The sequence below is a fragment of the Anopheles gambiae genome, chromosome 3 (assembly GCF_943734735.2).
Source record: "Anopheles gambiae chromosome 3, idAnoGambNW_F1_1, whole genome shotgun sequence".
Lineage (NCBI taxonomy): Eukaryota > Metazoa > Arthropoda > Insecta > Diptera > Culicidae > Anopheles > Anopheles gambiae.
The window spans coordinates 93,419,502-93,432,836 of record NC_064602.1 but is presented as its reverse complement, the minus strand read 5'-3'; the positions used below and the strand labels follow the sequence as shown (position 1 = coordinate 93,432,836).

At 45.3% G+C, this 13,335-nt stretch overlaps 2 protein-coding genes and 2 non-coding genes across 4 annotated transcripts; 2 read left to right on the top strand and 2 right to left on the bottom strand.

Annotated features, from left to right (window-relative positions):
• The first annotated feature begins 917 nt into the window (after positions 1 to 917).
• On the top strand, positions 918 to 1,025 carry Trnay-gua (transfer RNA tyrosine (anticodon GUA)). Its single transcript has 2 exons — positions 918 to 954; positions 990 to 1,025. It is a non-coding gene; the product is annotated as a tRNA-Tyr (tRNA).
• A 6,109-nt stretch (positions 1,026 to 7,134) lies between these two features.
• On the bottom strand, positions 7,135 to 7,206 carry Trnae-uuc (transfer RNA glutamic acid (anticodon UUC)). Its single transcript has one exon. It is a non-coding gene; the product is annotated as a tRNA-Glu (tRNA).
• A 401-nt stretch (positions 7,207 to 7,607) lies between these two features.
• On the top strand, positions 7,608 to 8,732 carry LOC1280674 (cytosolic Fe-S cluster assembly factor Nubp1 homolog). The gene has a single exon (XM_320535.4). It carries the CDS (start codon positions 7,743 to 7,745, stop codon positions 8,712 to 8,714), a length of 972 nt encoding a protein of 323 aa, XP_320535.4. The 5' UTR covers positions 7,608 to 7,742; the 3' UTR covers positions 8,715 to 8,732.
• Positions 8,733 to 9,265: 533 nt separating this feature from the next.
• Positions 9,266 to 12,919, bottom strand: LOC1280675 (protein RER1). The gene is made up of 6 exons (XM_320536.5): positions 12,481 to 12,919; positions 12,266 to 12,323; positions 11,861 to 12,197; positions 11,500 to 11,701; positions 11,202 to 11,419; positions 9,266 to 11,114 (listed from the first exon to the last, which is right to left on the bottom strand). The coding sequence occupies exons 3-6, from the start codon at positions 11,930 to 11,932 to the stop codon at positions 11,040 to 11,042; spliced, it is 567 nt and encodes a 188-aa protein (XP_320536.3). The 5' UTR covers positions 11,933 to 12,197; positions 12,266 to 12,323; positions 12,481 to 12,919; the 3' UTR covers positions 9,266 to 11,039.
• Positions 12,920 to 13,335: the final 416 nt, after the last annotated feature.

Below are 13,335 nucleotides of genomic sequence, written 5' to 3'. Positions count from 1 at the left end.
GGGGGGATTGATTTCGTCCATCGAAAGCCGCCGTCGCAGGCTGCAAATCCGCTGCTAAGAAGCCGCTGATCCTTTATTACACATGACCCTTGGGTGAGGGCAGCAAACACCTTCGACTGCTCGTCTCGCAACGATTAGTTTGAATTGTGCGTGCGTGTGCGAGTGCGGTTTACGCCCTAGAAAGGAAAAAAACCGAGCAGGCCTGGCAATTATCGGATTGAATTTCCGTAACGCAAACAACGCCACTGACCGCAGCCCCGGTGTCTTAACGGATATGGGCAGGTAAAAAGAGGGAGAAAAGAGCGCAAGAATCTTCGAAGTATGGTAGAAGCAGAAGTAACCAGTACCAGCGTTTGATGGGGCATATCTATTGCCTTTGTTTTGGCCACGAGGAAACCGTTTTGTTCTGTTCTCCTTTCGTTTCACACAGAAACGATTGATACAGTTGATTGGTTTTTCCTTCTGCTCCGTTTACCTTTCTTCGCCCGTTTATGCTCTGTTCTGTTCTGTTTTTTTACACGCCATCGATCTCTGTTTAAACAAGAAAAAGAGAGAAACATGGCCGTCAATGGAACATGGAGTTTGAACAAACTACCACAAACAAATAGGAAGATAAGCCGAAAATTGATCCTATTTAAAGATTGGGGTTTTCAATCAGATTGTTTTGGACACTTGCTTGTTCTTGCTGGATTGGCATGTCTGGGCATGTACAGAAAACAATCAAAGTAAACAGTTGTGTAATGGGCAAAATCATTAAACAATAAGCTTCAATTTTACATGTTTTTTTTTTGGGTAAACACAATAATAACGTAAAAAAGAGCAATTAAATTAAGTCATTAAAAAGGTCTTAAGATAATAGACACTGTTGATGCTCGTGCTTGTCTACACTTTGCAAGCGATTGGCTTGCCCCCAGGTGCCTTCGATAGCTCAGTTGGTAGAGCGGTGGACTGTAGACAGCGATAGCGTGCGCGCATCATCGGCAGAAGTAATCCATAGGTCACTGGTTCAAATCCGGTTCGAAGGAGAGTTGATCGATAGAGGTTTTTTGCAAACAGAAACTTTTTTCAAAACTTCTTTTTAATCGGCTATATTTTTAGCATCGATCTATTAATTTTTGTTTCTATTTAATTCGGCTCTTTTTACTGAATAAACTCCATAACACCGAAACTCATCATAGCATTGAACTGCTTATAATCCAAAGTATTATAACACACAACCCGACAGGTCTCGCAAGGCTGCAATTCAATGAAAGTGATGGCTTAGCTGCACCAAAGAATGGGATTTTCTCACCTCAGCAGCTTTCACCTTGGAAGGATCTACAATTGGATTTCCCTCATTCCCATTGCTCTCTGTCGTTCTACCTGCTCTCGTTCGTTCGTCGGTGTGTGGGAGTGTGTGGGAATGAGTAGTTGCTTCATTGATCAACATCATGTCAAAGATGACCTGAATCATAATGCTTATGAGTCTCTTTCCTTCCATTTGCAGTAATAGCGCTTACCGTTCTCATCGAACCGCAGGCAAACGAGCTACGATGCAATCCCACCCACAATAAGGTTCTTTTTACGCAGAATGTAATGATATAAATGCGCAGCGAGACCACAATACACACAAAAAAAAACAGAACAAACTAAATAAATCCCTCCAAAAACCAGCCAGTCCAGATTTTCCCCCATTTTGCCATGCAAAAGCGTTCGCTCGGCGGGCAAATGAATATCTTTGTGCCCTTCCCCCGTGGATCTCGCACGAGTTTTGTTGCACAAAATTTATCTTGCACCAGTTTATCACTTAATTAACACGTTAACACGTGTAAATGATCTGCTTGTTGATAATTAATTGACACCAACCACCGCTGCCGTTGCTGCTGCTGCTGCTGCACGCTGGCCAAATATCGTGCGCGCGAGAGAAACCTCCGTTTCACTTTCTGGCAGGGTTCTTCGTCACTGGAAGGAATACAAATGGCCACTGGTTAACGGGAGAGGGAGAGGTGTATCTAAAGCTAGAAAAATGTACTTACAGTGGTGAGTGTAAATGTGCGACAAAGTATTTTAGTGACACGCCTTATGTACTAAAAGCACGATGAATGTCGCCTAAAGGTATGCAACATATTGACACGATATGATATGATCAGTAGCTTGAATGGTTTATTAAGGCCCTTATTGCATTATTCTTTTCTTTGCATCAAACCAAACTATAAAGCACTTACTGTACACCGTACCCGGCCATTTCCGAACCCTCCAATCCTGCTCCTTTTACTCCAATCTCAGCATTACAGAATGTCTTGCTTGTTCACCCTCCCCTCAGATTGTGCGCAAAAGGTCTGGTGGCAAGGGGTGTGCGTAGGCCGACGGGTTTTCCCGTCCTTACCATTAGCCTTCTGACACCCGCTCCCCTTCCCCCCCCCCTCCACCCTGGAAGTGAAACAACTTTATTAAATTTGTACCAAATCCCTTCGTACCGACATCATCGCTCCTTTTGCCTAGCCCAGCCAAGGGGAATACACACCCATAAGGCGAAGGCGCAGGCGGATACAGGGCAGCGAGGTGTATTTTCATCAAACCACAAAATGAATATATAAATAATCCCCCGCCAGAACGGGGACGGTATAGAGACACGCGTACCACCGACAAAGTCCCGTGGCCGGGATGGCCGGCGTGGGTTGTTTCCTTCACGTTTCACTCCGCTTTCGAAATGGAAACTTTTGTGGCAGGAACGGCAGAACGGCAAATGTGGGATGGCGAGTGAGGGAGCAACGGCAACGGAGCTATGGCCAGCTCGATAAGTGAGTGAAAGGATGCTTGAGCATTTGAAAGGTGAGCACTCCAAGTAGCGTTGTGGGTAGCCGGGAGGGAATGTGGAGCAAAACGGGCAAGGCCTGCTTAGAGCACCGAACAGGGAAAGAAAATGGCGTCTAGTGTATGCCCTTTTTCCCGTGTAAAAAGCAGTAGAGAGAGATCGAGAGTGAGAGAGAGCGAGAATGAGCTCCACAAAACCACTCGGACGGAAGGTGAACCAGCCTTCACGACGACGCACAAGCACCCCGGAAGGAAGTCAGCCATTTTGGAGGTTTCGCTTTCGTTTTCGGTTGGGTACGTTCCGGCAAAAAAGGAGAGCAAATTTGGGGGGAATTGTTTTGTTTGTAAAAGTGGAAAAGTTATGGAAGAAGGACTTTGATATTCAATGGAACTTATTTGACTTTTATTTAACTTTACTATCATTTTCAACTATTATTGTAACTTGACAACTTCAATGTAAGGACTAATTGCATTCTTACTGATTTAAAATCATATAAAATATTTAATTCAATTTTTTTTTATTATCTTTCATATCGTATACCACATTAAACATGATCATATGCTTAATATAAAGTATTACAACTATCAATAAACCGTCATCAACTTATCTTATTATAGAAATAGTATCACAAAAACATCAAAATAGCCCACACACCATAAAACCGTATTGTGCTTTTGCAGTACAATACAAGCCGTTCTTCGGAGCAACTAACAATTGACAAGAATGTCCACCCAAAGCGCACTACAGCAAGGGACAGAAAGGAAAGCCCCCAAGTGCACCGTCTTTCTGCACCGCTACACTAACGGCTACAATTTTATTATCATTCATGCGTATCACCGAAAACTAAATGTACCATAAATTATGTATTCATCCCTGTTCCCTGGCACTAGTCCGTTTCAGTGCTCAGACAACTTGCCAGTAAGCAGACGAAGAAAAACTCACGGCAAATGAATAAAACGACATTCTCACTCCCTCTCATCCACCCACAGAAGAAAAAAACTCTGATACCAGAAAGCCTAAAGAGATTAACCAGCAGCAAATCAAGCAAATCAGTGAAATATGCCCACTGTCAACACTGAATGAAATAAATGGCTAATGAGCATTGCGCACACGTCTTGTCACAACACTGCAGAGTTGGTTGCGAAGCAGAATAATGGGTAAAAAAAGGGACACACTATTTGTTTGGGAAAAATGTCCCCGTTCCATTGCGAAAACCGGAGTGGTTTGGACCATTTTTTGCGATTTAGGGTTGGATGGGTGCTGTCCAGAAAACTGCGAGGGCGCTTGGGTGAAAAAAAAAACTTACCCAAAATCAATTCACTCAATTGATTTTTTTTTCTCCTCTGTTCCCTGCAGCACTGTTTTTTAGACTGACTGAGGGTGACCAACTACTAAGGGTCAAGTATTTGCAGGCAGGGGTTGAGAGAAGATAAATAGCTGAAGTGGGTCAAAGGAGACAGTGTGTTTGTGTTGTTTTTCGGAAAAAGCAAAACGAATGCGCCTGAAACTATGCAAAGTGTTGTTGGAAGTAGAGTTTTAAGCAATGCGCATTGCATATCTTCCGTAACTAAATGTACCAATTGCATACCTTTAGGCGGAAGTGTACATGATTTTTTAAAATTTTGCTGGTGCTCTGGAAATTCAAAAAAATTCTCACATATTACTCATTGCTCCTTTTATCCTTAATGCTTGTTTCTTATCTGCTTAATACGACCACATCGTTACGAGAGATATGGAGGTATATTCATCATCCCCGGCTATCATTACTGTACATTGTCGTTTCGATGGCTCGCCCAGCGCAGTGCGCAGCCTTAACTTCCGAAATGTCCCTCGAAGATACAGTTGTCTAAAAGAAAGAAAAAAACACAAAACACACATACACCGGAACAGAGCTGTCCAGACTGTGCACCCAAAATGTCTCTGACGGCTCTGACCAAATAGACCGGAAAAAGTGATTTCTGCTTCATCGTTACCGTTACTGTTACGCCCCATACGCGTGTGATCAGCGTCTTCAGGCGTGCGTTTTTATATCCCATGTCTATATGGGCCTTCACCCTCCGCCCCCGGGGCCACTGTGTGTCCCCCGGGCAGTGCTTCAATCGTTCTGGGCACGTGAACAGAACAAGTCAGTAGTGCCGAGCAACAATAAATTCCGGTCCACCAGAACGACAACAATTTCGGTGCTCCCTTGGCCGCCGCCGCTGACAAAGGCACTTTAGGCGAGATGTGTCGGTCGGTGTCGGTATCTGTCCTCGGCGGTGATGGCACATAAATTACGATCCCTTTCATTGACGGTCTAATCATGTGAGCGATTCTACCGGCGTGTACCGGCGCTGCTTGGCCAGCGGTTCTGCTCGGCCGGTCGTTTGATTGTCGTTCGTGTGCTGTCTTGTTTTTTTTAGCGTTGTAAAGGCTGTGAGAGATGGGTGGTGCATTTTTTTTTTGTTGTTGCTATCACAATATTACGCGGTATAAGCATTGTTTGGGATGTGCTTGTCTACTGCTGAGAACGATTATTGCGCAATGGTTGGATTCGTATTGTGTATGCCTTTGTGGAAGGAACGGTAGAGATGGCAGATGGGAGTTAAAAGAAACAATTGAAGGAAATAAACGAAGAATGCTAAAAGATATCCAAATGAAGATGTTACTGGGAAAAAACCGGACCATCATTGTACTCTATCATATAAATAGATTTGAAACTAGAGAAGGCTGAAGTAAAGATGAAAATACTTAGTTGTAGTACAAAAATAGACAAAAGGATCAGAAAATTGAAAAAAAGATAGAGAGTATAGTAAAATCGATACATATAAAGTGGAACAAAACTAGTAACAAACCTACGCAATTAGTGCAAAGCAAGAATTAAAATTATACGACTTAATAAATATTCAAAAATTCAAGAATCACAACCTATATTTATAACAAACATGTTTAAGGATTCAAAGAAAATACCTAAAATCTGGAAAACTATATATTTTTATGATTTTCTATAAAAAAAATGGAAAATGATAGAAGCAAATTATTGAAACAATATGCACAACAAATGAAGCAAATATCTCCTCTGTTGTAATTTTCTGACTGTCTAAATCGGTCCCACGAATCTTTTTGTATATAAAAAACGAGGTGAAAAGTAAAGAAAGTGGCGCGTGCCACCCATAACGCCTCACGGGGAAGGTTCTGTACAAACAGTTGCTCCCGATCTGTGCTCGTTCGACACACTTTTCCGGTTGTCATAGCCTTGTCCTTCCCTGACCACTCCTGTTACCCTCCTCCCCCCCTCAATTCATTCGGTCACATCATCCGGTCATCCGTAATAACATGTTCACATAAACGGTGTTCCTTCGCGGTGGCGTGGCGTCATGCAGATTGCATACTCATGTTTTCGCTCTTTTTATCTACCATTTTAAGCGGGGGTTAGCTTGTGTATTTCTATCACCGGGTCGGGTGTTTGTTTTGTGACACAATCGACCTCCCACACTTGTTTGACCCGACCTTTCGGAGGTTTCACTCACTGTTCTCATACCCAACAACTTATGACTTTCCCAAAAAAATGGTCAAAAGTCGTCTCCCATTGACCTCTCAATATGATGGCAATGGGAAAAAATAAACAACTTTTTTGTTGTGGTAGTTGTCGTGTGTTTGCTTGCCTGCATTAGGAATATTGGTTTGTTTTAACAGCATCGCATACATCGTGGTCGCGCGTCAAAGCGCGTCCTTGTTGTTTGATCACGATCAAATTGCGATAGAAAGCGGCAACTGGGGATGAAAAGAATGGGCTTGTTTGATGGTTTGTTTGGTAGGTGATTTTATGTTTTATCCGTGAGCCGTGGGACGGTAAATATTGACTTGTTTTACGAGCTACAAATTGTTCACCATTCTACGGTGGTATGGTGGTAGTCTGGGTTGTTCTTTAGGGAAAGACAATCAAAAACTATAATGGAAATCGATTTGGATGGCACTTTGTTTGGTAGCAGGGCGTGGGAAAGGCTAGTTGATCGAGGCGTAACAAAATAGTGCGTGGCCAATAATAATAGGATAGCTCACATTGAGGAGAAGCAATTGTTATTAAACTGAATCACGCGAAAAAATGAAATATAGTACTAAAATATTTATTTCTTTTTTGTTGCGAAGTACTCGATCTGTAGTTCTTTCGTATCAAAGAGAGTCCTTATATATGAAGCATTTTCATTCTATTTTATCCATGTTTAAGGGTATCTCATCACAATCTAGTGTTACCATAGGGGAAGCTCAATAAAGCTCCTCAAAATGACGCTAACAATATCCACCCTTTACTCCTTCTTCTTATCTACTTATACCATCCATACCTAAATAAAAAAGGTATGTTCCCATACCGGGAATCGAACCCGGGCCTTCTGGGTGAAAGCCAGATATCCTAGCCACTAGACCATATGGGAGTTGATTAAGTGGAGATGTCATAATCAGTTTGTTATAAATCAATAATTGCAAACTCATTGCAATGTTCAAGATTATCGAAAAACAGTGGTTGTTAGAATGATTTGGAGTAAAATACCGTTTCAAAGATCCGATCTATCAACACACCTACTCAGCATCTAATCAGCACGAATGATTCAATCTCGAATGACAAAAAAGAAGGAGATTTCATTGCAAATGAAATTAATCACCCCAATTTGTGTGTGTGTATTGCTGTTTCCAAATATCTTCCCCAGCTGCATGTCCCTGTTTCGTCGATAAACTTTTGCAAGGCTTTCGTCCTTTCGCCGTCAAGCTTTCTGGCGGACCAAAAACAGCTTTCCTCTTGAAAAAGACTATGCTTTGACACGCCTGCATTTGACAGCTGCCGTCAGCTGATTCATCTCCAGGCACAGTTTGTTTACATCCTGCCGTGCCGTACGCAGCGATACGCAGCGAGCTGCGAAAAACGAATTTTCCCTGTTTTGTGTTGTTTTCCGCGCTTTACTTTCTTCACACAATGAGCAGTGGTGCCGACGTTCCAAGCGATGCACCAGCCCACTGCCCCGGCACACAGAGCGACGATGCGGGCAAAGCGTCCGCGTGTGCCGGCTGTCCCAATCAGCAGCTGTGTGCGACTGGGCCGAAAGGGCCCGATCCGGCCATCGCACTGGTCCGGCAGAAGCTGGCCGACGTGCGCAACAAGCTGCTGGTGCTGTCCGGCAAGGGTGGCGTGGGCAAGAGCACAGTGACGGCGCTCCTCTCCCGTGCCATGGCCCACCGCAACCCGGACGAGAACTTTGGCGTGCTCGATATCGACATCTGCGGTCCGTCGCAGCCACGCGTGCTCGGCGTGCTCGGTGAGCAGGTGCACCAGAGCGGTTCGGGCTGGTCGCCGGTGTACATCGAGGACAATCTGAGCCTGATGTCGATCGGCTTCCTGCTCGGCAGCCCGGACGATGCAATCATCTGGCGGGGGCCGAAGAAGAACGGCATGATTCGCCAGTTCCTGACCGAGGTCGACTGGGGACAGCTGGACTATCTGGTGCTGGATACGCCGCCCGGCACGTCCGACGAGCATCTGTCCGCGACGACCTTCCTCAAGGGGACGGACGGTTCGTGGGGCGCAGTGCTGGTGACGACGCCGCAGGAGGTCGCGCTGCTCGACGTGCGCAAGGAGATATCGTTCTGCAAGAAGCTTGCCATCCCGGTGGTGGGCGTGATCGAGAACATGAGCGCGTTCGTGTGCCCCAAGTGCACGACCGAGACGCGCATCTTCCCGGCCCGGACTGGCGGCGCCGAACAGATGTGCATCGAGATGGAGGTACCGTACCTGGGCCAGCTGCCGCTCGATCCGCGCCTCACAAAGTGCTGCGATGAGGGGAAAGATTTCATCACCGAGTTCCCGACCAGCCCGGCGGTGGTGGCGCTGGAGGAGATCGTCACGAAAGTGAGAGAGTTTTTTGGCGACGGAAAGGGCGAACGGCAATAAAACTGCATTCCGGTTGAATTCACGTTTATTGTTTGATTATACACACCTGTGGCCTTTTTCTTCCGTTCCAAAATATTCCACCCGCCAGTCACCGATCGTTGATTGAAAACGTTTCAATTTTGGGAACAGAAGAAGCAAGATGAATAATTGAGGGGAAATACAACTCTTTCCTGTCCCCTAACCGCAAATCAGTGATTGTTGTACAAAGCACGCTCCCTACTATCTCTTCTTATCGCGGTGCGTGACCGCTAGATGATCTTCTATTGCCATTATTACAAAAAAACGGGCTACTAGATGACGATCATGTTGAAAGTGTAATTCATTTGTCAGATGCATCAAGTGCGTATTGCGGTCTGCTATCTTTCAGCTGAGACATGCATTTATCAGACCTTGTATAGGAGCCCTTTCACGATAAGAAGATAACTCACACAAAGGCTCTTTTCTCAGGAACTTGAACCGAAGAAAGAACTATCGACATGAACAAAACATAAGAAAAAAACCGCATCAATTTCTCATTCATCTAATCAGTGAAATGGCTTAGTGCTACTGGCTACGTTTAAATGATTCACTGTATTATTTGGATCATGTTGTGTTAGGATAGTGTGTACACACACACACACACGCTGCGTTAATCTGTCCTCTACCCCACTGGCGGTGACATCAGCAAATAGATCCTATATCTCTGATCTATTTCGGCTTGGTTTTGGGAGTTGGGATCCCCATTTATTCGACCCGGATCAACTAAATATCGTGGGTGCGCGCACTGTGTGTTGGATAGAAACTTAAAATTATGGAAAAAAAATAGCTAGATTTCTTGAAATATGTCCTCGTTTTTGGGGGGTAAATAGCATTGAAAACGGAAGAACACAAAATACCATTGGCGGGATATAATTAGAACTATTTCTTGAAAAAAAAAACGGTAAAATAAAAATACAATAACCAAGCGAAAAGGTGGTGTGGGGAGGTGTGTTGGATATAGAGAAACAATAAAGGGAAAGGGGAAATACTTCACAACGCTACTTACACGCAAATACGGTACCGATAATAATAATGAACCTAGCATATGAAACGCAATATAATTACAGATAACATTTCTAAACCCATCGCTAGTAATATGTGGTAGAATTCAACTAACTTAATAGCGTGATCTTATTCGCTTCGCTTGCCATTTTATAAATGATGTTCCTCTTCATTTTTTTGGTTCTTTGCTTCTTCACAAAAGCTGATGTTACCCCTTCGCTTTTCGGGGGGACCGAAACTTCTAAATGTTCTTCTAAATTTACAAATTCACACACTGTGTTGCTTGCTCTTCCGTGTGGTGTGTAAAAAGAGCCAAAAGGGGGTATTGATTCATTTAGCAGACTCATTCCGAAGAGCCTAGTTATTCCTATTAGTTATTTTACACAACTGGCAATTTAAAAACAAGCGGGAAATTCAAACGGGAAACGGAAAAGGGGTTGTTTACGATTTTTTGTTTAAAAAAGGAAACAAAACTTCAATTCAAATTATTATGTTTTCTTTTGCTACGACGTAAGCACAAAATCAATACCAGCAGGATCTGCTCGGTGCGGGTTGGCTACAGGCGTGGTACAAATACACCTATACCTGTGCTCACACTCGCGCACACGTGGGAAAAATGTGTTTGTTGGGAGGGGGGAAAAGAACTAAACCGAACCGAACCAAGAAACGGCTTGCCGCCTTCGTGCTACCATCGCTCTACTGACGGGTGGGAAGGGGAAACAGATAAAATTTTGCACTACGCATTAAAACGGGACATTAAGGAGCGAGAAGATAGGGACGAAAGTTGTAAAAAGAAAGCAGAGAGGACATATCCCTGACGATTGAAAGATAGCTACGCGAATCAGTGGTAAAAAAGAGAGAGAGATAGAAAATAGGCCACAATTTTTGTTGGGGAGGGAGGGAAAAAGGAACCTTCCTCTCAAAAATCATTCCCACAACGGCGCATGATGATCGGCCTTTGCCAGATATGGAGACAGGGCTTCCCAGGGTGTGTTTCTTGTTTGCTTCTCAATGATTGAAGGGATCGGGCGGTTACGGATCGGAGTACTTTTCAGCTGTTTTTCATTCCCCCTGCACTGGTTGTCTGTGTCCTTCTCTTTAGACGGTTGTCACCGATGAAGAAGGCATTCCTCCGACCGCGGACGGGTGGACACCGGCAAGGACCGGGGACGTGGCGGCGGTGGCCGGGAACGGAGCGGTAGCGGCTGATGTTGCTGCGACCGGCCCGACACTACCGCCGATCGACGACGAGGAGGACGAGGACAACGACGAAGATGATGCTGGTAGAGTTTGTGCTTTTAATTGTCACTTTTCCTGCGCCACCGGCTGATAGCGCGGCTTACTGTGGGTGAACGGCAGGTATCGGTACTTGATCATATGCTGCAAGCGAGGGGAGGGGAAAGAAAGGAAAGAAAAGGTTAGAGAGAGAGGTTTGTTGGTATACACAAGCGCACAGAGCGTAATTACCCTAATTTGCCGCTTCATCGTAATGCAGAACAGGGTGATAAAGTATAGCACCAAAATTGGCCAAAAGACCGGCACGTTAAACATATCGAAAAAGGTGCACACGATACCGATCACCGTGCTTTTGCTGATGGCGTACCAGAACTTGAACTCCGGTAACCGCCGTATGAAGGGTCGGAACTCTTCGTTGGACTTCGTGGGCAGCTCTGGACCTTGGTCATCTGCAACAAGATAAGAGTAAGCAGCAGGTTGTAGCAACAGCAGTAATGCCAATTTAAACAAACAACCAGCAGTGCCTTACCGTCCAGATCGAGTGCCGGATCGATTTTCGGCGTCAGGAACGCGATGAACAGATTTAGATGATAAATGCCGAGCGCGTACGTGACGATGTACCAGCCCTGTTTGGTGAATACTCGCAGGAGAAATAAACCTACCAGCCCCAGCGCAGCCGCCCACCGCACCTTCGTGTGCGGTGTCCATTTGTCCAGCTGCAGTTGATAAAGCTACACAGCGAGAGATAGAGAGCGCGGAAGAAAAACTGCTGTTTTAAATGCGTCTGCCAGCTGTGATGATACAACAGCCGTTGCTTGCCATCGTTGGACTGCCCTTAAAGGGCGATTAAAATGCAATTAACGACCGTCGGCCGGGGGCTGTCGCTTTACCTGTCCTAGTCGCTTAAAGAATAGTGCCACCACATTACTGCTAGCCGGCGATGAAGTTTCCTCGTTCATCATCTTGAATGATGCACCGTCGCGTTGCCGTTAGTGTTGAAGCCAATGTTGCGCTTCCGTTGCTATCCGTGACGTTCCGCTCCTCTCCCCGACAATCAAAGTCGCTCCGAACGGAGTTGCTAGAGGTGCAGTGTGGCCACTGCTTGCTCAATTTGCAGGCAGTTTGCTCGCTCCCTCCCCCCTAGCTGCGACAATGTAATCCAATTATGTGCGTGTTGGCTGGCTGGTGACGTTTCGAGAAGGGTGCCCTGTATCACGCAGAAGTAACCTGAAAATAGCAGGAAGGGGGGCCGTGAGTGAGAATGAAACGCTGTCCAAATTCCGATCTAAACTTACTTTGCTTTGAAACTCAACAATCCTTAGGCCAGACGTGAGATAGTGCAGTAACCTAAAACTTTAATCGAAAGTAAAAACACACACGGCACGATCAATAACAAGTCTGTAAGTGCGAGAGCATCCAACAGAGAACCGTATGAACCTGTCTCTATCGGAGTACGGTGGCACAAAGTTTAACTCGAAACATAAGCAAATTGGAAAACGTTAAAGCGTACCCAAAACTGATTAGCCGAGTGCGGGTGGGTGGGGAAGCACACGCATTAATATTCGCCCATACCCCCAGGTGCCTTCCTGCTCGTATCAATCACGGCCGGAGCTGTTACATAGCGTACTGTGGTGTGGAGCACACACACACACACACAGTTCAGCAGCACCAGCACTTGTTTTGCCTTTCCAGCCCCGAAGCCCGACGGGATGATCCCTCTGCTGCAACCGGTGTCACGGGTCACGGATACACCGGGGTTGTTGCTATTTTCACCACCCGCGGCGAGATTGCTGGTGTGATTCGGGGCGCGTGGGTGAAATATTTTCGCGAAATGCACGGTATTTTGGCGATTTGTTCTTGGAATGACGAAAAAGTGATGACCGTCACAACCACGTCAATCCTGCCGGAGCCCTCTCGCGTACGGCCACCAGTTGTCAAAACGGTCTGTTTGCGAAAGAACGTATGTCTGTGCTGAGAAGATTGCGAACGGGAAAGGTGTGTGTAGTAGTGATGGGCAAAACGGCTCCGAAGCCAGACAATTTAGGAGCCGGCTCCGCTCCGACGGCTCCGGAGCCGGCTCTGCACCAACGGCTCCGGAGCCGGTTTTAACACAAGGCATTAACCAAACAAACTTTTACAATGAAGCTGCAATCGAGGAAATCCGTAAATAGTGGAGTAGGTCATGTTTAAAGGAATTTATCAAAAAAAAATCGATGGGTTTTGAATATTGTTAAGAAAGGCGAGACCAACGAATGCTACACAACGTCATGCATATCAATATCGTGCATAATCACATCGTGTGTTAGCTTCCACACGTGCGAGAAGATATATTCGTTTTTTATTACGATATCATACGGTACTGTCT